We start from the raw sequence: 20,601 nt of genomic DNA, 5'->3' as shown, positions 1-20,601 counted from the left end.
GAAACAAAAAATCGGTTTGTGGAGGATGTTTATTTATTTTTCACTCGTGATGCTTTTTGTAAACAAGAGTGAGACAGTGTATTCAGTGGAGAGATTAAATCAACAAGGCAAAGAGACCTGGTTTTAAACACACACAGAGTAATGAGTCTTCCAAAAGGATCACTTAGAGCAGAGGACAGCATAGCTTGATGTTGGCTCAGGCAGTGGGAACAGTGTTGTGGGAGTATAAAGTGCATGATGTTTTAACTATCATGCAGATTATATGTAAAGTAAGCTGTAGCTTGAGTTCTCTGGATAAACAACACCAGCATCTAGTAAATCTGAAAACAATATGTGGAATAATTTATCCATTAAATGCTCATATAAATATACGTGAACGCTTTGCTCTCATAGGCCTGTATAAAAACACAACATGCACCCAGCTCATCAGCAATTACCTGTGGATACATATACTGCTTATATATATATATGCTTTATACACACACACATGCTCACATTTATACTGCAATCACACCAAGTGAGAAATAGCACAAGGTACATCCAATGTTCAGCCACCACCTCGTAGTAGAAACATTAAAACACCAGTCACAAAGTTGGATTTCATTCTCGGGTTGAAGGCACTCACCCAGTCCTGGTGTTTATGAAAATAAAATAGGAATAGGTGACATGATACATATTTTCAATTAAATACACTATATGTTCATTGGCACATTGGAATACATTGTTTGGCAAACAGGCTTGTGCCATGAAACTGGCCCTGGTCCATAATGCACAGCTTAGACACAGTAGAACCCTCACAGCAGTGAGCAGCTCATGTAAAAGACTTCTGATGAGCGAGAGAGAGAGAGAGAGAGAGAGAGGAAATGAAGAACATTGACGACCTTGGTAAGGCAGCATACAGCCTACTTTACAGAGGACAGTAATTGCATAGAGACAATGCTGAAGAAGAGGGAAAGAAAGGAGCTTGAGAAAGAGGATGGTACATGGAAGAAGAAACCGTCTATATGTGGGAGGATATGTTCTAAAATTAAAAACACTTTATAAACCATAATAATACAATAATCTCTCATCCTGTCTTTTACTGGTACATCAATACTGCAGCAAGATCCTTTATACCAATGGTGACCCATCAGTTCTAATGATTATGAGAAGAGAAATTCAAACCATGAATTAAAAACGTTCTAAAATAATCTGAACAGTGTAAAAAAAAAAAAGCTTGGCATGTTACTGGAGCTCACGTTCCTTCAGACTCCTCCTCCTCCTCCTCCTCCTCCTCCTCTTCCTTCCTCCCTTCCTCCCTCCCTCCCTCCTCTTTCACTTGAGGGTGGACTCAGTCCGGCAGGCTGCGCGGTTCAGGTGAAACGTCCACACACGCCGTCTGGTGAGTCAGACCTCGTCGTGCATTGCTTCTCCTGCGTTGCCCTGGAGACCGCTTCGGGCTGCCAGGAAGCTTTGAAATGAACAAATGAGGAAAAGAGCGATTACATGTGGAGCTGGAAATAACAATTCTCTCTAGAGCGGCAACGAATAGTAGGTCAATCAATTTGTTGTGTAGCGGTGGCTTTATTGATGATCCAATAATAGTTTTATTTTTCAAGCAAGACATTTTTCCAGCTTCTTAAAAGTGACAATTTGTTGATTTTCTTCCTCGTATTTGAAAGTAAACTTACTATTTTTTACAGATGGACTAAACACGCAGTAAAGACATCGCAGTCAGATTAAATGATTAAGCAGTTAATTATTCAATAATTAAATCAAGCAATAGCTGCAGCTATAACTGTCAAGAGTTTGTTTTAACTGAAGGCCGAAGAAATGAAGCTGTAAAAGATTAGAGCACATTAGAGACTCAGTCTTATACAACTCCACATGAGAACTTTTGGAATTTACATTTGATCTTTTATATCTACAATTTCCTGGCACTGTCACAAGGAACTCAGAGTTTCTCCTCTATCTAGAAGGATGTGAACTAGAATTACCACCAAAATCAAATCAGCTCATCCTTGAGTCCAAGTGAACTGGACAAACAAAAACAGAGAGAGATTTGACATTCGCTCCTTGTTCTCTGCTCTTTGCTTCATTTACCTGCTCACGTCCCTTATCTTCAGCATCCAGTTCACTGATGGACTGCATGAGGGAGAAGAGGTTCATCCTGCCGCTGCGATTAATGCTCGAAGCCACCTGCAGGGGAGACAGAGAGAAAAAGAATATCTACATGAGTGAATGTTATCGTGCCATGGGAAGGTACAGGCTCATGGTGCCAGGCAGCTTCTCGCACCTTTTCTGGTTCGTGTAGAGTTATTGTGGGACAGACAGCGGCTGGTTCCGTCGGCCCAAGGTCCTGATTGGTGTCAGACGTTGGGACGGGTTCTTCAAACACCTGCGTGAGGTTCAGAAGATTAAAGACATGAAGATAAAATAAGTATCTGCAGGATTTAAAGGATGAAGGATAAACATGTTATTGTTGTGACTAATTACCTCTTCTTCTTCCTCCGATTCATCTTTTTCTTCTGAGCAACCGGAATCTTTGTCATCTGGACTCTCTTGGTCCTCCTCATACTCCTCATCTTCTTCTTCTTCTTCCTCCTCCTCCTCTTCTGGCTTTCCTTCATCGCCTTCTTCCTCTTTGCGAATTGACTTCTGTCTTTGGTCTCTCGACTTTCTCCTCCAGAGTGCGCTGTGACGCTGCCGGCTGCAATGATGAGGAACAAACAACACAAATTTAATCCACGAGTAAATGTATCAACGTCACAAATCGTTCACAAGCAGCCGAAAACTAATTCCAAAACTAAAACTAAACAAGAAACTTTTAGAAATATAGATCTTTGCACAGTAAAAGTCCTAACAGTGGGCCGGACCTTGCGTTGAGGATGCCATCGTAGGTCTGCAGCTGCTTCAGGAAGCCATCATTGGGCTTAACGATGGACCTGTGATCCCTGACGTAGCCCATCGCCACATCCATCGACCAGCGCTGCTGCTTCATGACATACGCCATCACCGTGGACGAAGAGCGAGACACACCCATCTTACAGTGCACCAACACCGCCTTTCCCCTCTTCCTGCAACACAGAGATCAAGAGAAAGAGAAAAGCTCCATCAGTGGTTTAGAGTTCTACTTGAGGTTTCAGCTCCACAGGAAATCCATTTTTAAAACACCTGATAATTAAAAGCTATGAGCTTGAGAAAAGGTGGCTGTAGATTCAGACAATTTTAACGTAAAAAAACGATACTGCAAGTGTTCAAGAGAGAGGCAGAGCGAGCACCAGGCAGAAAAAACTCTAATTTAGAAATCTCTTCACTTGTATCTTTTGTTGGTTCAATATGAGACTGTGGCAGGACAAATTAGAATATGATACGCTTCGGTCTAGATAACTAATTGGAAACATTGAAGACAGAACAACAAAAAGCTTGATTTATTCACCATTGTTCATTTTGCACTTCTATTTAACAAGGAAGCATCAAATAGTTTACTTAAAATTATTATTTAAACATTGAACAAGTGGAATGTTGCAAAAGTTCTTACTTTGTTATAGTTTAGGTTCTTTAGTGAAAAGAAAGCAACGTTATATTTCTCTCGATTCTTTTTGCAGATCTGAAAAAGATCTTATCCGTGACTAAAAACCGTTGCACCCCTAGTCGGCACAAATTACCTATTTCCCTTTTTGACGGAGTCTCAGGTCACAAATATATAAACATGATTCAGCATTTCTGCATGTGAAGTGGTTGAAGCCATACATGTGGTAGCTGTGTGATTGTCAGGGCAATGCTTTTACACACGTTTGGATGTTAAGAGTCTTCGTATGTGTGCACGGTTTCAGGACTACCTTGCAGTGTTGATAAATTTGTATGTGTCCGTCCAGTAGGGGAGCAGGTCGGTGGCTTCGACATCGTACACTCTGATGTTCATGTACGTGAAGGACTCTGGGAAAAAGTTGTCAATCTCTCTCGTCACATTCAGAATGTAGCCCACACTGAAAGACACATAGACGCAGGGTCAGAGCAGCGGCAGTGACTCAGGAAAACACAATTCAGAGTTAAAACAATGGAAACTCTGGATGATAACTTGGATACAAAGAGCTTTAGAATGTGTCGCACTGACTTGTTTTTCTGCAGCTCCTCAAAGTTAGCGGCGTTCCACTCAGAGCCCTGAAACCAGATAAAGAAGGACACATTCAACCGAGGGCACAGAGGAGGAAAAGAAAAGGGCCAACACAGCCATCTTCCCTGTCACTGTCGACACATGTCTAGCACAAAGAGGAAGTTACAGTCACTTACGACATCCTGGTGAAAGCACCCACCAAACACACCAACTAAAACAAAGCCTTCTGACCAACCTCTTAGCAGCTGAGCTACCACTCACCAGATAGAGAAAGTCCAATATTTTAGAGGGTTTGTCCATCTGAGCCATGGTGACCAGGATCTCATTGTCAATGTACTCCTTGTAAGGTCTCATATCGAAGCCGATCCTCGACTCTAGACTAGAATGCACCTACGTCAGAGCAAAGCAAAGATCAACGCAGGTTTGCAAACATCCTCTTGTTAATATTTGACGGACTAAACTGCAGCCCTGCTACAGAAGTTCCCAATTCCTCATCTGCCCACGTCTCACCATTTTCGACGTGAGGTTGTCCAGGTCTTCAGTCCTCATAATGTCTCTCAGGTTCTCTTTGATCAGCATCTCGTTGGAGAGTCTGTCTGCCGAGCTACCCAAACAGGGACAAGTCAACCTTTTAGTACAGATTGTCAGGTGTGCATTAGCAATAAGAACAGGTGAAAACTTTAATTGTATTTACACATTTATAGCTACAGGCAGACGAATGTAGCGGAGAACATTTGTTCAAGTACAATACTTGATACACAGTAAGGAGGTACTTACTTTGGAAATAACAAAGTAAGTACCTCCTTACTGTGTATCAAGTATTGTACTTGAACGAATGTAGCGGAGAACATTTGTTACTTTGGAAATAACAACTTGTTATCCTCTATAACAGTACAGGCCTGGTGGCATGAACCCCAGCCAGGCCCCCCTAAAAAAACAATTTTTAATAACAAAACAAAAAACAACAAAATTGCTGTAAGATCTCCTTTTTAAAATTTTATTTTATAGTTTAAAGTGTATAGTATTAATGACATTTTTCACCATTTGCAGAAATGAATCACGCACGCTTAGTTCATGATGTGTAGTTAAAGGTTACACAGCTTATTTTGATACGATTCAAAATTTCTTTCGTTGTTTTTGATGAAAGTTAAGTTTCTTTTGCTCCCTCTCTTGTTTCTGAGTGTCCGAGTGTTTTTCAGTTTCATGCACCGCTCTTAAACTGGGGTGAGAAATACCAGGCCTGAGAACAGTCCTAGGAGAAACACTGTAGGTAGAGCGACAATTTTGAACTTAATTATTAACTAATTACTTTTTCTGAGAGAAGTTACAGCTGGTTTATAACACAACAATCACATGGGCCTATTCAGCACTTTTACTTTACTTTTCAAATATATTTAGCTGTTAGTACTTTTGAACTTCTGCTTATGTTAGACTTTAAAAGCTGGACTGCCTGAAGTGGATTATGTTGTATTTCTACTTAAGTAAAAGATCTAAATACTTGATCCACCACTGGCAGCAGGAGCTCACTTAGTTCCGATAAGAGCACTGCGCTGACATTTAGAGGAAACACCTCTCACCTCTGTCCACTAACGTCCTTTCGGACTGACTCCAGATCGTCCATGGCCTCCCACTCATTGAGGCAGAAGCGGTCTGACTCGATGAGCTTCTGGTAGTGCTCGGCCCATTCCAGTCCAGAGCCTGGGATCAACACTGCCTTGACCGCCCGCTCGCAGCAGCCGTGCAGCGCCTGCAGCACGGACCTTATGTTGGTGGGGAGGGGTAGAAGGAGAAAATGTCACTTGGTACTTTTGGATGTGTGGTGCTGGATTCCATTAAAGGTACATTCATGCTTGGTGTGAACACCTGAGTGTCAGTATTTTGCTCACCACATGGTCTGCATGGAGACAGGCTTAAAGATCCTGGTCTCTTCTGCTGAGGTCACGCTGAAACCACTGAGGGACAAAATCAAGCATGAGGTCTGATAATTAAGTCAGGGGAACAGAAAGTGAAAGAGAAGAAAGAGAGAAGAGGAAGTCACACTTATAAGAAGCTTTGTGAGTGTTGCTACAAAGCAAACTGACACACGCTCCACTATTTTTAGAATTGAATCCTGGTATTATTCAGTGTAAATGAGCGGTTGTTCTCGTGAGGAAAGAAAATGTGAGGCCAGTGAGAAGTGAGCACAGTGGGAGGTGCGATCCAGCCTGATGAGGGTGAACATGGCAGCCAATCAAAGCGTCTCGTATCGGTAACATTCAGCGGGTGATGGTGATTAGTTAAAACATGGCAGTAGGCAGCAGAGCCACAGCACAGAGTCACTGCTTTTAGACAGTTAAGACGAATCACACCAGAGCTGCAGTGGATATTTAGGGGTTCTGGATGCATTACAACCCAAACAGGGAGTTTATTTACCAGATCTTTCCTCAGCTACACTCTCAGCTATAGACCGAAGCCAAACATACTTCACATTCCAAAGCACATGAGCTCCATGATTATCCAGAGGTCTTAGTGAGTGATAGGAGCAGTCGTGATTTATGGAGCATGATTCAACTCCATAAATAGAGTCATTACTCATTCTCATTATCTCTGGCCAGAATCCCAGGCATCGAGCAGCACCATCTGTGCCCCAGCCTCCTAAACTCATTGCTGCTGCTTCGAAATCCTTTACTCAGTCATCATCCCCACTTTTGCTAAAAGTTTAAATCCAAACGTGTCTTACCCGTCTCCATCCAGATACACCTGCATGTCGCTCCATATCGGCAGAACCAAGCCGATGGTGCACCGGTCACTGCAAAGAGCCAGTGGGTACACAGAGACTCAAGGCAAGGAACAAAGTTTAAAACGTCAATGGATGTTTGCTCTTCGTGAAACAGTGCACCAGCATGCTGGTGACACACACCTGTCTGAGTCGGGGAAATCCATCCCCAGCAGGACGCTCTCCTGTTTGCTGCCGAGGGTGGAAACCACGATCAGATACCTGACTCTGCTGGGGTTCATGGACTCCAGCTGCACCGCCTGCATGGCAGAAAACAAGAGCGGCAGAGAGACGGAGGATGTGTGAGACAGAAAGGAGACAAGATGTAAACGCAACAGGTCTGATGCTCTGTAAACACCGTGCGTCTGTGCGACATGTTGCAGTTTCTTCTGAGGTCTGGATTCTCCAATTTATCTCACAAAACCTCGCTGATTATGCACAGAGAAAATGCCTGTGCTTTCTATTTTCTTTGGCCTTCTTCGGAAAATTAAAAGTCAAGGAAGTCAGTGTTGTTTACAGAGAAGCCCAGACACTGGCTGTGGTCCACTTAAAGAAACATATCTCTGTTTTTCTTATACTCCGTATGTGTCTTGAGGAGCAAAATGTTAAACTGGTGAGCACACAGCTGTTAATGGCTATATAACAGTAAAGTTTGCATGTGGCCCCTTTAACCTGAGATCTGATCCGATTCCTATCGTGCGTGAGAAGACGAGGTCTCACCAGCTGGATGGTATCCTCTGGCCTGAGCTGCTCAATCATGGCGTGCAGGTGTCTGTGCCGTGTGTTTGACGTTCCGCCCTCTTTCTTCGTGGGAGACGTTGGTTTGTGAGACGTCTCACTGTGGGGGTCCTCGCCCTCGCCCTCTTCCAGCAGAAGCACCGCCCCTTTAACCAGGGCAAAGCTCTCCCTGAGACGCAAACACATCAGTTAGTTAAAAAATCATTCTGTTACGAGTGTCATTAAATGTCAATTCAGAGAGGACGAGGGTTCACATCTACCTTTTCTGCAGTCTCCCTCTTTTTTGGAGGCTTTCATCCTTTCAAAATAAAGTAAACCACAACAAAGACAGACAGAGAAGGAAAATATTAATATTTAATCTCTGATGTGTTTGTGTGTAATTCTACAAACCTAAAAAATGCTAAATCATTTCTTTAATTGATGATGATTTGTATTATTCTATTTCATTCCTTTACGCTCCAGCAGACTGAAGCTTCTCTGGAGCTGGTGCTTTATAATTATGAACAAATGCACATTGCCAAGAAACTTGGAGGCCGATGCTTGGGCTGCTGTAATACGCTAATTACTATGAGTACATGCTGATCACTGATCCTAATGCTCCCGCAGGGTCACATTTCTAACTCCTCAAACACTATGACAAGCTTTCTGGGAGCACCAGCAGCAGTGCGTGCAATGTATTTCCTGTTCAAAGTGCTGACACATATGGCAGGAAAAACTGTTCAGTCCTTTTCTCGGGTGAAATGTGGTGCGACACAGATATGGTGCAGTGGAGGACGGACACAAAGAGTGACATGTGAGTAGAAGGAAGAGGATACCGAGGGGTGAGAAGAGAAAACAGAGATTAGCAGTGAAACTATAGAAGGTAAGAAGAAGAAATGCAGTGCGGGGAGATGGGGTGGGGCGGGGGGGGGGGGGGGGGTACAACAGAGAAGTAGCAGCTATAGTAAGGGTTTACGGAGACAGCGACTTTACCTGTTACGCAACTGACAAGTCCAGACAGAGTCAAGAAAGATAAACAGAAATGTAAGAGGAGAAGTGGGCAGGAGCCAGGAGGGGAAACGATGAGGAGGGGAAGAAGATAAAAAGAGAGAGCACACGTTAAGATAGAAGAGTCGATTCGATTCAGTGACAGAATATGCAAATAAAAGGAGGCCTGGACCCACAGTCAGGTCATGTAGGATTTGGTTGGCAATGATAAACACCGGAAGAAAAGAACAAGCTTCTGACGTAAAGTTAAATCAGCTCAACAGAAGAATGAGAGAATGAGAAGAGATAAAGTTACGGACAGAGCCGGGTGATGAAGTGTTTGTATGATTTGAACAGATTTGGACAGACTGTGATTCAATCATCTCTTGACACTGCTCTAATGACTGTGAATGGGAGCCTTAAAAAAATATATTTTGCCGACCACAAATCTGTGGCAAATAGAACCTATCAGTGCAATTCCATCCCCGGCAACAACTAAAAAACATAACAGCCTCTTTATCATTCAGGCAAATACAGAGCAGATACCCACAAAGGACACATTCATGGACAAGGGTCCAGCAGGGGCAGCTCCGATAGTCCTGGATCACTACTGAAGTGAAAGGTAACTTTCATATGTGAGAATATGAAGCAAAAAACAGGCGTGGAGACGGGGGGGACTCACTGGAGCGGTGGAGAGGGATGGAATCCTGTGCAGGGTCAACAGAGCCATTGCACTAAACCCACTGTGGCTGACAAGCTCAGACAGGCTCTGCAGGTTCCTCAGCCAAACGTGTGCAGTGGGTGGGGTGACACTGGAGGGGTTCTCTGGAAATGAAAGGAATATTTTGTTTGATTACATCCAGCAAAACAAGCACTGCACCAGGGAGAGAAAACAACGAGCCTGAGGACTCTGTGTGTGGGTGGTTTCCATTTGGACCAGATATGGTTTAAAAGAGTCTCAAAGCATGAGACACCAGAAGGAGGTGAAATACGATGTCATTTTTCAACCATGTCCAATGCAGTCTTGAAAATCCCTCCCCCCGGCAGCTTGACACCCATTCCTACTGTAACTCATGTGACACCCCCCCAACCCCCCACCCCAACGACTCACATGATTGGCGGCTGGGTCAGATGTAAGCGAATTGATATCAACATCATCAATATCATCAAGTACTGTCTGTAATAAGATCACAGAACATTTAATCTAGAAGGAAGAAGCTAGAGATCTAGAACATGGCACAATATTATCTTATTACAGATCAATATCAACATTACATAGATTGTGATCCACAATCGAATCCATACCTTGACTCAAAAGGTAGAATTGATTATTCTTTACACAAACTGATGATGAAACTGCATTGTCTATATGCAGCATTATCATGTCATAACACCACAAAGGCAGGAAATACTCAAAATAAGTTATTTGAATGAGATCAAATGCAGATAATGCAGTTCCCTGTTGTGGTTGGAGAGGATTTGACTCTTATTGTTGATAAAGTTGTCCTGAGTTGAAGGATGTGCCTCGGGCTACGGGCTCAGGTCGTTGAGTGCAGAGAAAATCGACCGATATAACTAAAGTAAACGACAAAAAATGAAATAATAACCTACATCGAGTCCGTTTCAAGGACATATGTGTGCACCACTCAACTCACCACTGTTGAGAGTCAACACGAAACGAACTCGGCTGAAGACGCCTCCATTATAAAAAGCAGATGTGGGATCAGGCTGCAGCTCGTTTTAAACCGGGACTTTATGCTGTGAAACCATGAAGAGGTGAAAGTGCTGGAGCGTCTACACGAGACCGTACACTGTAAATGTATTGATCACACGCACGCACAGACACACAGACACACACACAGACACACACACACACACACACACACACACACACACACACACACACACATACACACACACACACACACAGACACACACATACACACACACACACATCTGAGTGAGCTTCGGGGAAACAGCAGCAGGCTGCTGGACTCGTAGCCAACAGCTGACGCTCCGTGTTGATCCGCCGCTGCGAACAGGACGACGAAGATAAATAACGATCAACCGAAGTGATAAAACACAAACTCGTCACCTCGTCCACACTCGACTCCCTCCTGTCTCCGCTTCCTGCTCCGGCTCCTGCGTGTTGGCAGCGACAGCTCCCGGTTTGTTCCGCCCTCGCTTCGGGTCCAGGGAGAAGACTTCACTGTGTACAGTGGCGTCCCCGGCGGATGAGGAGGAGGCGGAGGAGGAGGAGAAGGAGCGGCCGGAGGCGTCACATGCACCAACACGTCCGGCTACGTTGACGTCCTCCGGCAGCGGAGACTCGGGAAAGGTGAGATCGAGTTGAACCATTGATCCCAGTGGGTTCGATTCCAGAGAAATAAGGAAACACAAGTCTGTGGTCGTGTGGTTTGTGGAAACACGGTCCAGCTTAAATGTTGATGCGCGTCTACAGCGCGTCTACTACGGGTGTTACGGTCCAGATGCTTGGAGCAGAAATAAGAAAAGACCCGAAAATAAACGTTGAAAGTTTAATTTCCCTTATTATGGAGATTTGATTTGATTTGCACACAAACACATTAACACGTTTTATGAAATGGAATATTACATATATGTGTTTTATAAAGAGAATTAAAGAAAACATGTCAGCTTAATTTACATTATTTCTCATAAAACATATATTGCTCCTATTCAATATTATTTTAAAAGAATCCTTAAGAGGTGACAAATAATTCTCCTTTCATTCTGGTTCATGGTGAGTCCCCCTGTCTGCATGTCAAGTTTCAGAAGATTTTACTGTAGAAATATTGAGAAAACTAAAGGGAAAGTCAGCTCAATTTGTATTATTGCACTCGTAACCTGCTCCTATTAAATATGCATTAAAAAAATCCTTGAGAGGTGACAAATATATTTCACCGGACTCTTGTTCATTGTGACTCCCACTGCCTGCATGTCAGTTTCATGATATTCTACTCTAGAAATACTGAGAAAAAACAAAACACTTAAACAGTACTTCTCATAGCATCAGTGAGGCAACAACGACCCATCTCAAGTCTTTTCACAGCTCAGTTAAAACAACATTTGTGATTCATGAAAACACAAGTATCAGTAGTTTAGTTCAAAGTGACCCATGTAATATCTGTCAGTGGAACGGATGTTTATTTCTCAATGTTTGTTTGAGAACCAAAGACTTGAGAATACTGTCAACAAATAAAAACAAAGATACAGAAATATAAATGTATCGTTCCTTGCTGTTTTTATTTATGCATATTAAGTGCAGATTATATAGGAATATAATGTATAAATCTATAAATACATATTTACATACATACGTGCACCTTAAACACCCAACAGTAGGGGGCAGCATTGCGCCATTGAGGTGTCTAACCCGCCCGGTACCAGGAGGAAGAAGAAGAAGAAGAGCTATCAGTGAAGTATGTACCTGGACAAACTGTGAACTTTCCTCTTAGACTCTGCTCTTCTGTTCCGGACACGATTTATCGAAGTGTGATGCAGGCAGCTGGAAAACTCATGAAGGTGTTCGTGACTCGGAGGATCCCTCAGGAGGGGATGAAGCTCCTGTCTGCGGCCGGAGAGTAAGACGTGTCTCTGTTACTTGACTTTAGCAAAGCAGCAGTTTGTGTAGCACCAGCAGATACTCTATCTCTATTATTATCATTACCGATGTACTTCCTGCTATATGTTCAAAATGTTTTTTTTTGTTGTTCAGCACTTTGTACTTTGTGTTTAAAAATGCTCTATAAATTCATCTATTATTACTATAAGTGAAACATCTTACAACACTACCACTCGTGTGATGGTAAAGAATAAGTCTGTGAGTGAATAAAGTGCAGCAGAATAGATTCTGCTAACTGATGGTCCATATGGTCGCTGGCAGAGGACGTTCTCAACTAACGGCCCCGTCATCTGAAGGGAGCCTCTGCAGGACGTACCTGTTTCAGCCATGTCTCTGTTGTGTGTGCATGCAAACAGGTGTGAAGTGTCTCAGTGGGACTCGAGTGAACCAGTGCCGAGAGCAGAGCTTCTCAAGGGCGTTGAACGGGCTGACGGTCTCCTGTGTATGCTGACAGACAAGATCGATGCTGAGGTCCTGGATGCTGCAGGTCACTCTCATCTCTCTCTGTGTGTGTGTGTGTGTGTGTGTGTGTGTGTGTGTGTGTGTGTGTGTGTGTGTGTGTGTGTGTGTGTGTGTGTGTGTGTGTGTGTGTGTGTGTGTGTGTGTGTGTGTGTGTGTGTGTGTGTGTGTGTGTGTGTGTGCGCGCATGTGCATGATGTGATATCTATGACTGTGTGAATTTAATGGGACTCTTGGGCCCTGTCGACTGTAAGAGCCCTGCTGATTGCCTAGTTCAATATGCTTTCACTATTTCAGCTTAAATTAGAGACCAGCAGCTGTCTTATCAAATGTACAAGTGTCTAGATCTGTCTCTGATTACAGGACCGAACCTGAAAGTGATCAGCACCATGTCCGTTGGGTTCGACCACTTGGCTGTGGATGAAATAAAAAAACGGTAGGTTACATTAACAAACTGCAGCTTACGCCGTCAAAACCCAGCTCTGACTAATAGATTAAAAGTGTCACATGACCTCTGAAGTTCCAGCGCTGTGTGTTTTCCCCAGTGGTATACGTGTTGGATACACTCCGGACGTGCTGACCGACGCCACGGCTGAACTGACTGTGGCTCTGCTGCTGGCCACTGCTCGCAGATTACCAGAGGGAGTGGAGGAGGTCAAGAAGTCAGTCTCACAGAGTTACACATTGACTCGTATCAGCTGTGTTTTCTTTTGATCGTGATTTGTGTTTCTGTTATTTTTTAAGCTAAAAGTACAAGTAATTACTTAAACTGGCACAATGGTCCAACTGTGTTTGTGTTACTCTCTCAGTGGTGGCTGGAGCTCCTGGGACCCCATCTGGCTGTGTGGATATGGCCTCTCTGGCAGCACAGTAGGAATCATTGGACTCGGACGCATTGGTAGGCTTATGATTTCTTCTTTTGCTTTGGTATATGGCTACATCCAGTAACTAACTGTAACCTCAACTAACTAGCAACATGTGTTATTCAGGTATGGCCGTTGCTAAGAGACTCATGCCCTTTGGGGTGAAGAGGCTGCTCTACTCTGGGAGAACAGCCAAGCCCCAGGCTGCAGAGCTGAATGGAGAATTTGGTAAGAGTAATGAGAGAAACTGTAAAACTGTGAAAATCATATCTAAAATTGTATGATAAAAATCAATTGTTTTTTAACTTCTTCTCTTTGTTGAACAGTTCCTCTGGACACACTTGTGCCTGAGAGCGACTTCATAGTTCTGACCTGCTCCCTGACTCCAGAAACCCAGGGGCTGTGTGACAAGGCCTTCTTCAGCAAGATGAAGAAGACCGCAGTCCTCATCAACTCAAGCAGGTAGACTTTAAGAGTAGTTTCCAGTAAGGCTGTGGCGTTATGTACTTTGTTCTCATCGCAGTGATGAAGCAACATATTTCCAAGGTTTGGCAGAGATGACGGTAATGAGCTCAAACCCACGGTAGGTGTCACCTGGTTTCATGTTTCTCATGTGACCACATCGGCATAACAAATGAAATGGACTGTTAGTGGGTTTAGATTATTGTCATATCTCTGTGACACCAGCTGTGTGTATGGAAAAGACATGAGGATGAAAATATGGTGAATTATTGGATTTAGGGGGACTGTGGTGAACCAGGACGATCTGTACGAGGCTCTGAGCAGTGGACAGATAGCTGCCGCTGGAATGGACGTCACAACACCCGAGCCACTCCCACCAAACCATCCCCTTCTAACCCTCAAAAACTGTGGTGAGTAGAAATTTCGGCCCTAAAAAAAACGGACAAGGAATTTTGCCCTGATTCTCTCTTTATGGTACCCTGTGTCCTCTTTCTTTCCTCAGTGGTGTTGCCGCACATCGGCAGTGCCACCTACGCCACAAGAGGTGTCATGTCAGTGCTGACGGCTCAGAACCTGCTGGCTGGATTACGGGGCACAGAGATGCCCAAAGAACTCGTCCTCTAGAGTCTGAAGCGGAGCCGCTGTGTCTCCTCTGATGCTTTGCAGAAGACAGGAAACAGAAACCCCACAGATGTGATAATAGATCTGCCTCGATAGTTTCATTTGATTCTGTCACAGTAACAAAGAACTGCACTTTTAGGAAGGAAATGCTTGGTGCAAAGTTTAGTCCCCTCAGCTAGAAGCACTCCTTAACCTTAGTTTTTATGGTAAGAGAATTATCTTGTTTGCATTGAAGGTGAGTCCTTCAAAGTAGAATGTTTCTCTCTCATTCTAAACACGGTTCTTGCCATGAAGATTAGACATACAGTCGTTGGTCTGCACTTTAACCTGACGATTAACCTGATGCTCCATTTCAACACTCCTGCTCTGGCTTTTCTGAAGAATAAAAACTTATCTTTCAGTAGAATTGTGACGTTTTGTGCGTGTCTTAAAAAGATCCTTGTGCTTGAAAAATGATCAATAAAAGTCACTGAGTGCAATTCTTTATTTTCTCATCACTCTTAATTTGAGTGAGATCAACCATGTTATTCTTTGAGGATAGTTTCAGTGCATTCACATTGGTTTTGCTACATTGAATGTTTCACTTATGGGAAAAAACAGCTTGGTTGAAACAAAATAAAACATCAAGTAAATATATAACCACATTGATTTTTGATTTCATGGAACAAGTGTTTGAGATTTGAAAATAATCAGATTCATAGTGTAATTTGTTTTCTTCCTCTAGCAAAGAGGTCAGAGCAGCGGTTCTGGGAACGACTGCTCGTCTTTCCAGTTCACACACGTGTTCTTGGAGTGCTTGTACAGGTGGGACGACTGGCTGAAGCGCTTGCCGCACTTCGGACAGGGGTAGGGCTTTTCTCCCGTGTGGACACGAATGTGCTTCTTACAGTCAGTCAGGTTCATGAAGGTTTTGCAGCAGATGCTGCAGGCGTATTTCTTCTCCCCTTCTACTAACAGCACATGGTCCTCGGCTGCCGCCTTCTTGCACTTGGACATAACATCCTCTGAAGCTCTGGTTAGAGGAGGCCGATCAGCAGCAGCATCCCCCGCTGACCCAGAAGAGGAGGAGGACGGATCTGTGCCGGCCTCTGACCCAGGCACCACCTTGGGAGCAATGCGACGGAAGGTTGTCGCACCTGAGCCTGTCCCACCTCTAGAGGGTGTGGGTGGGACGAGGGAGGCTTCCAAACTGAGGCCGGGTCTGATGCCGCTTAGAAACCCTGCTAAAGAGTTCTGGGTGGGCTGCAGGATGAGCGTGTCGCTAAAACCAGAGCTCTGAGTCGGAAGAAGCTGCTGCAGAGGGACAGAGGTTACTGGAAAAACAAGAGAGGAGGAGGAATCAGAGGACTGAGCAAAAGAGAATTTTGCCTCTTCTGAGATTTGACATGGTTCACCTACATTTCCAGCATCGCTGGCGGCGGCGGCGGCTGCAGTGGCTGCAGCTGTGAGACTAGCGAGGCTGTCTTCTTCCTCCAGGGCTCCCAGGGCGCTGGGATTGAGGAAGCAGGAGAAGGCCAGCTCTGACAGGCTGTCCAGGCCTTCAGCCTCCTCACACAAATCCCCATCGTCCCTGTGTGTGTCAGTCTGAAGATCTGTGCACAGCTGAGATTGTAAACAGCCAACACCACCCAGTGCTGGGTCGGCTGCCGTGGACATTTTCTCATTATTTACTTGTGCGTTCAAATTGTCTGTGCAGTCTAGTGGTTGGGATGGAGGAGAATCTAAATCTGGGGAGCAAGAGCTTAGATTTTCCTTTTTCACCTCCAGCATCACCATCTCTGGCTCCTCTACCTCTTCCTCCCCTTCTTCTCCCACTTTTACCTTCACCACCGTGTCTCCATCTGTATCTCCATCGTTCTTCAACGCCCCTGCACCTCCCGTGCTGCTGTCCGACTGGCTCGGCAGCTGGATCTCCTCTGACTCTCCCCTGGTTGCTTCGTATTTCTCCTCCACCTCCTCATCCCCTTGGTTCTCCAAAAGTCCATCAGCTGTCCTCAGGTGGTCTCGGGACGGTGGATCATCTCCTCCCTCCTCTGCACTGACAGTGCTTCTGCTGGTCACAGTGGTAGAACACTCCTTGTAGTTTCCCTCAGGCATTCTGCAGCTTCTCTTCCTGCCGCTGAGCCTGTCCTCCTGTGACTTCCTTTTATACATCGAGGACGGTGCGGCTGCACCTGTCTCTCCATTGACTCCCCTGACCTCCCCAATCGATTGGCTCACCTCTACTACCTCTCCATCTTCATCTGGGTCCTCCTCCATGGCAGACGAGACCAGTTGAAGGGAGGGCGAACTCTCGGCCTGTGAGGGGGGACACGGCTGCTGCTGCTGCTGCTGTTGCACTGACCTCCATCCTTTAGGCGGCGAAGCAGGGAAGTTCTTCCTGGACAGGTGGAGCTTGCAGGCCTTCACCACAGTGTTCAGATGGAGGTGCGAGGCGGCCAGCAGAACGTCCATCACGTTAGAGCGTCCCAGGGAGAGGGTGGAGGTGTAAATCATGTCCAGCAGGGTGGAGAAGGCCTCGGGGGTCACCACCTCTGGATCCAGATCTATCACACTTGGGCCTTCACCTCTGTCGACCCACGCTGCTCCAACCTCATCTCCAGCGTCACTGGAGCTCAGGAGGGCTCTGAAGTGAGAGCTGCATGCTGCCAGGATGGAGCGGTGAGCCTCGAAGCTCTGGCCTCCCACCAGCACCACACAGTCGATCAGCTGAGCGTGCAGGCGCTGGTGGTTGAGCTGCTGGAAGATGTGCTGGAAATGACCTGGGAAGTCCATGGTGTCCATGTTCACACAATGAAGGTCACTGGAAGAAGCAGCGCGAGGAGACGCTTCTTATCATCCACGTCTCATGTGCTGAGCTCGGCTTCAGGACAGACAGCAGCCTTCCTTCCGGCTGATGTGCATCTGTCTGCTGTGTCCCGTAGCTGCTCCAGAGTCTGGGCGGGCCCGCTCCAACTATGACGCGGTGAGATGCGACTCCGACCCGGGCTTTGTCTCCAGCAGCAGCCGCTCTCTGTCCGCGAAGCTGGTCCTCTTTCACTGCTGCAACTTAAGCACTGTAACGGTATCTATCCCAGTAGTTACTGGTGTGAATAATTCATCCCGCTCTCACAGCCATGTTGCATCCTGCATCCTTTGTCGCCGGCACCACCAACAGTTCTTGCAATAAAACATCGCCCCCAGGCGGTTATCTCTTGAAAGTGCACCTCATTCTCTATTACTCAGATCAATTTATTATTGTACGACCACACATCACTTGCATTTGTCTACTTAACTAAATGTCCTCTTTTAAATTTTTGACTTTTGACCTAACATTTTTTTTATCTCCTGCCTTAAATTTGAGTTTTAACTTGTAAAGCACATTGTTATAAAAGGTGTTATATAAAGATTGTTTTAGTTAAAACTATGGCACCCTGCCAGTCAGAGTATTTGAGAGTAGACAATATAGTAGACCCTTTAAATAAATATTTACGTATACACATACGTGACACTTTTTTTTCTCCCCATTTTAGTTCATTGGAAAATATATGGAGGTTAATCACACTTGTTCTCCATCTACCTTGTAGTGGGAAGACAACCAATCTCTCAGTTTGTCTGTTCATCCATCCATTTCCTATATTATGATTAATTAAAAAATATTATGGTCCAATCAAATCTACCCCCAGTGCACATGTTCCTGGACTGTGGGAGGAAGCCGGAGTACCCAGAGAAAACCCACTCAAACACTGATTCCTCCCCCCCGGCCGATCTAGGATTTTGAGAGTCTGAGAGCAAAACAAAAATGATAATCAATTCCTGGCAGAGTAGTTTGGTGAAACTCCTGTTGTGCCGACTGTTTCCATATCTTTGAGAACATAACAGCCAAACATATTTAAACCATTTCAACATTATTTGTCTTTATTGCAAGATGCAGCAACCCTGCACATTGTCCCACACTGCATTTAACAATGATCACAATTTATTTAACAAAAAACACACAAAATAATAGACTAATGTTTACAACAGGACTAGAAACGAGAACAGGTTGGATTTCGGTCACAGTGATGGACTGACGCTGGTCGTCTCACACGGGGGGGAAGATGATGCCCTGGCCCCAGCGGTCTGCTCATGATGATGATGATGATGATGGTCTGTGCTCCGTCTCCGACACAGGAAACTCGTAGTGGGTGGAGGAGAGAAGAGGTCAGCAGGTCCAATCATATGCTGTCCAGCTTATTTAGCACATATGGAGCTGTGCGTGAAGGAAACACAGATTATTAGACTGTTAAAGTCTGAACAAGGAGAAGCAGTTTATCGTTGGCATGCAGCATCGCACTGAGAACAACTCCCTGATGGTCAGTAAAACTAAGCTACTTTACATTGTCATCATTGTATTTTCCTTTGTTTTTATTCGATTATTTTACACAGTTCCATCTACTTCACTTTAATTCCATTTGGATTTATTGTTAAATTTTCTCTTTACTGCTTTATTCTACTGTTTTTATTATTTTTTATTTATTGCTTTAGACTTCTTTTAAACTGTTCTGCCTGATTATAAATTGTTTACTTTTTTTGTTGTTTTTAAAGCACCTTGAATCGTCCTCTGTGTATTTACACGTGCTTTATAAATAAAACTGTCTTGCATTAGAAGAGACACAGTGACACAGAACTGAAGCATCTTGTGTGTGTGAAACATTTATCAATGTAGTGACCTTTATGATTTTGATTTTTACAATCATCCTCTAAGAAATACTGTACTGTCAATCAAAAAACAGCCAAAGACCAACATGTCCGCTTCTTCCAGATCTGAATATCAACTGCATGAAGAGACCAAATATGAAGTAAACACCACTGGAGATCCCTCTGCGGGGGTTAATATGATAAGTATGAGGCTATATGTCAATGTCACAGGTCCGAACTCACTGGCTCTGAGGAGAGCGACGTAAAGAAGAAAGTTCCTCAAAGACGACATGACGTCCTGACGCATCTTCTTCTTCATCTCCTCCGGGTCCATTTTAGGTCCAAGTCCTTCCAGTTTGAACATGATCGCTTCTGTTTTTACCGGATCTTCTATCCGCCGAACGTGTTGAGAGAAAATTCACCGTCTCAGGAGCATGGATGAAATAAGCAAGAAACCGGAAAGACGCAATAACCGGAAGTAGGTTGTACGACAACGGCACCCACCGAGGGACAAACCGCAGGAACAGGCCAGAGAGGCAAATATTAAATGTAACGGTGATAAGTGTTATCACTGTGTAGTTATTGTTTCTAAATATTTTCACATTTCATATCTTGTATGAGCAAGTTTATTTGTTTGTGGCTCATATATTACCTGTTCTAAAGAGAAGTACAAATTGTGCCCAGTTCAAGCTTATGGCATTTAGTTGTTATTTTAACACATTTTAAGATTTGTGTGTAAAAAGGCTGAAGACTAAACTATGTTTTTGTGGAGGAGCAATGAATACTTAATTTCAAAAAAATATTTAGGCTTTCGGGCTGTTGGTAAATTAACTTACCCATTGAGTTTCTGGACTTTAATTACAGCAGAGCACCCTCAGAAAGACAGGCACCAGTGCAGGAGCCAATATCAGTTAAAACTCTTGAAAAATGCATTAACTAAATACAATTACCCAAAAATAATTACTGTAACACAATACATTAATGCTTTTGACGAAACAATTATAATTTAATCAATGCACGAACTTACTATTGTGCTATTTAATACTTTACTACTATAAATGATGCTGATCATTATAATAATCCTTATTATTATTATCATTGTTGTTATTATTATAGTTTTTGTGTTATTATATTCAAGTAGAAATGATCATGTAAAAGTCGTGCATTTAAAATATAAAGGTAAAGTATGAGCATCAACGTATAAAAAGTACCAATAGTAAAATGACTCATAATAAATGGTATTAGTAGAATAAGAAGAATTCTAGCAATTTGGTTTATTAATTTGCACCCAACATTGTTATATAATAATGAAACACAACACGTCAGACTTCGGAATAAA

The 20,601-nt window shown here is 43.9% G+C and overlaps 4 protein-coding genes across 8 annotated transcripts; 1 reads left to right on the top strand and 3 right to left on the bottom strand.

Annotated features, from left to right (window-relative positions):
- Positions 1-11: 11 nt before the first annotated feature.
- si:ch211-203d1.3 (protein phosphatase Slingshot homolog 3) lies at positions 12-10,811 on the bottom strand. 5 transcript variants are annotated; one of them, XM_053428106.1, is made up of 19 exons: positions 10,651-10,800; positions 10,211-10,313; positions 9,667-9,732; positions 9,238-9,380; positions 7,850-7,887; positions 7,572-7,758; positions 6,996-7,111; positions 6,816-6,884; positions 5,983-6,048; positions 5,674-5,856; positions 4,607-4,700; positions 4,358-4,486; positions 4,097-4,143; positions 3,822-3,968; positions 2,856-3,056; positions 2,476-2,689; positions 2,276-2,377; positions 2,083-2,178; positions 12-1,450 (listed from the first exon to the last, which is right to left on the bottom strand). In XM_053428106.1, the coding sequence occupies exons 4-19, from the start codon at positions 9,283-9,285 to the stop codon at positions 1,331-1,333; spliced, it is 1,857 nt and encodes a 618-aa protein (XP_053284081.1). In that variant the 5' UTR covers positions 9,286-9,380; positions 9,667-9,732; positions 10,211-10,313; positions 10,651-10,800; the 3' UTR covers positions 12-1,330. The 5 variants fall into 5 exon arrangements, with proteins under 5 accessions (XP_053284081.1, XP_053284083.1, XP_053284079.1 ...); XM_053428108.1 differs by lacking the exon at positions 10,651-10,800 and adding an exon at positions 10,510-10,525; XM_053428104.1 differs by lacking the exon at positions 9,667-9,732.
- A 1,120-nt stretch (positions 10,812-11,931) lies between these two features.
- On the top strand, positions 11,932-15,242 carry grhpra (glyoxylate reductase/hydroxypyruvate reductase a). The gene is made up of 9 exons (XM_053428109.1): positions 11,932-12,157; positions 12,555-12,685; positions 13,021-13,093; positions 13,203-13,319; positions 13,467-13,555; positions 13,647-13,748; positions 13,847-13,982; positions 14,262-14,392; positions 14,485-15,242. The coding sequence occupies exons 1-9, from the start codon at positions 12,072-12,074 to the stop codon at positions 14,604-14,606; spliced, it is 987 nt and encodes a 328-aa protein (XP_053284084.1). The 5' UTR covers positions 11,932-12,071; the 3' UTR covers positions 14,607-15,242.
- On the bottom strand, positions 15,121-17,378 carry LOC128445443 (zinc finger and BTB domain-containing protein 5). Its single transcript, XM_053428102.1, has 2 exons — positions 16,002-17,378; positions 15,121-15,950 (listed from the first exon to the last, which is right to left on the bottom strand). The coding sequence occupies exons 1-2, from the start codon at positions 17,376-17,378 to the stop codon at positions 15,336-15,338; spliced, it is 1,992 nt and encodes a 663-aa protein (XP_053284077.1). The 3' UTR covers positions 15,121-15,335.
- A 1,095-nt stretch (positions 17,379-18,473) lies between these two features.
- Positions 18,474-19,735, bottom strand: tomm5 (translocase of outer mitochondrial membrane 5 homolog (yeast)). Its single transcript, XM_053428932.1, has 2 exons — positions 19,506-19,735; positions 18,474-18,834 (listed from the first exon to the last, which is right to left on the bottom strand). The coding sequence occupies exons 1-2, from the start codon at positions 19,624-19,626 to the stop codon at positions 18,800-18,802; spliced, it is 156 nt and encodes a 51-aa protein (XP_053284907.1). The 5' UTR covers positions 19,627-19,735; the 3' UTR covers positions 18,474-18,799.
- Positions 19,736-20,601: the final 866 nt, after the last annotated feature.

The sequence above is a fragment of the Pleuronectes platessa genome, chromosome 8, assembly GCF_947347685.1.
Source record: "Pleuronectes platessa chromosome 8, fPlePla1.1, whole genome shotgun sequence".
Taxonomy (NCBI): domain Eukaryota; kingdom Metazoa; phylum Chordata; class Actinopteri; order Pleuronectiformes; family Pleuronectidae; genus Pleuronectes; species Pleuronectes platessa.
The sequence above is the reverse complement of the archived record's forward strand: the minus strand, read 5'-3'. Positions and strand labels throughout refer to the sequence as shown.

Excerpts from the sequence above, each read along its gene's own strand:
- si:ch211-203d1.3 (XM_053428103.1), bottom strand. The coding sequence starts at position 9,285 with ATGGCTCTGTTGACCCTGCACAGGATTCCATCCCTCTCCACCGCTCCA. Across the intron at positions 5,857-5,982 it reads GTCTCCATGCAGACCATGTG|GTCCGTGCTGCAGGCGCTGC; the intron begins GTGAGCAAAATA and ends CACCAACATAAG. Across the intron at positions 4,701-5,673 it reads AAGGACGTTAGTGGACAGAG|CTCGGCAGACAGACTCTCCA; the intron begins GTGAGAGGTGTT and ends CTGTTTGGGTAG.
- tomm5 (XM_053428932.1), bottom strand. The coding sequence starts at position 19,626 with ATGTTCAAACTGGAAGGACTTGGACCTAAAATGGACCCGGAGGAGATG. Across the intron at positions 18,835-19,505 it reads CGTCGCTCTCCTCAGAGCCA|CTCCATATGTGCTAAATAAG; the intron begins GTGAGTTCGGAC and ends CTTCACGCACAG.
- grhpra (XM_053428109.1), top strand. The coding sequence starts at position 12,072 with ATGCAGGCAGCTGGAAAACTCATGAAGGTGTTCGTGACTCGGAGGATC. Across the intron at positions 12,686-13,020 it reads TGAGGTCCTGGATGCTGCAG|GACCGAACCTGAAAGTGATC; the intron begins GTCACTCTCATC and ends CTCTGATTACAG. Across the intron at positions 13,094-13,202 it reads GTGGATGAAATAAAAAAACG|TGGTATACGTGTTGGATACA; the intron begins GTAGGTTACATT and ends TGTTTTCCCCAG.
- LOC128445443 (XM_053428102.1), bottom strand. The coding sequence starts at position 17,378 with ATGGACTTCCCAGGTCATTTCCAGCACATCTTCCAGCAGCTCAACCAC. Across the intron at positions 15,951-16,001 it reads CCGCCAGCGATGCTGGAAAT|TCCTCTGATTCCTCCTCCTC; the intron begins GTAGGTGAACCA and ends TCTTTTGCTCAG.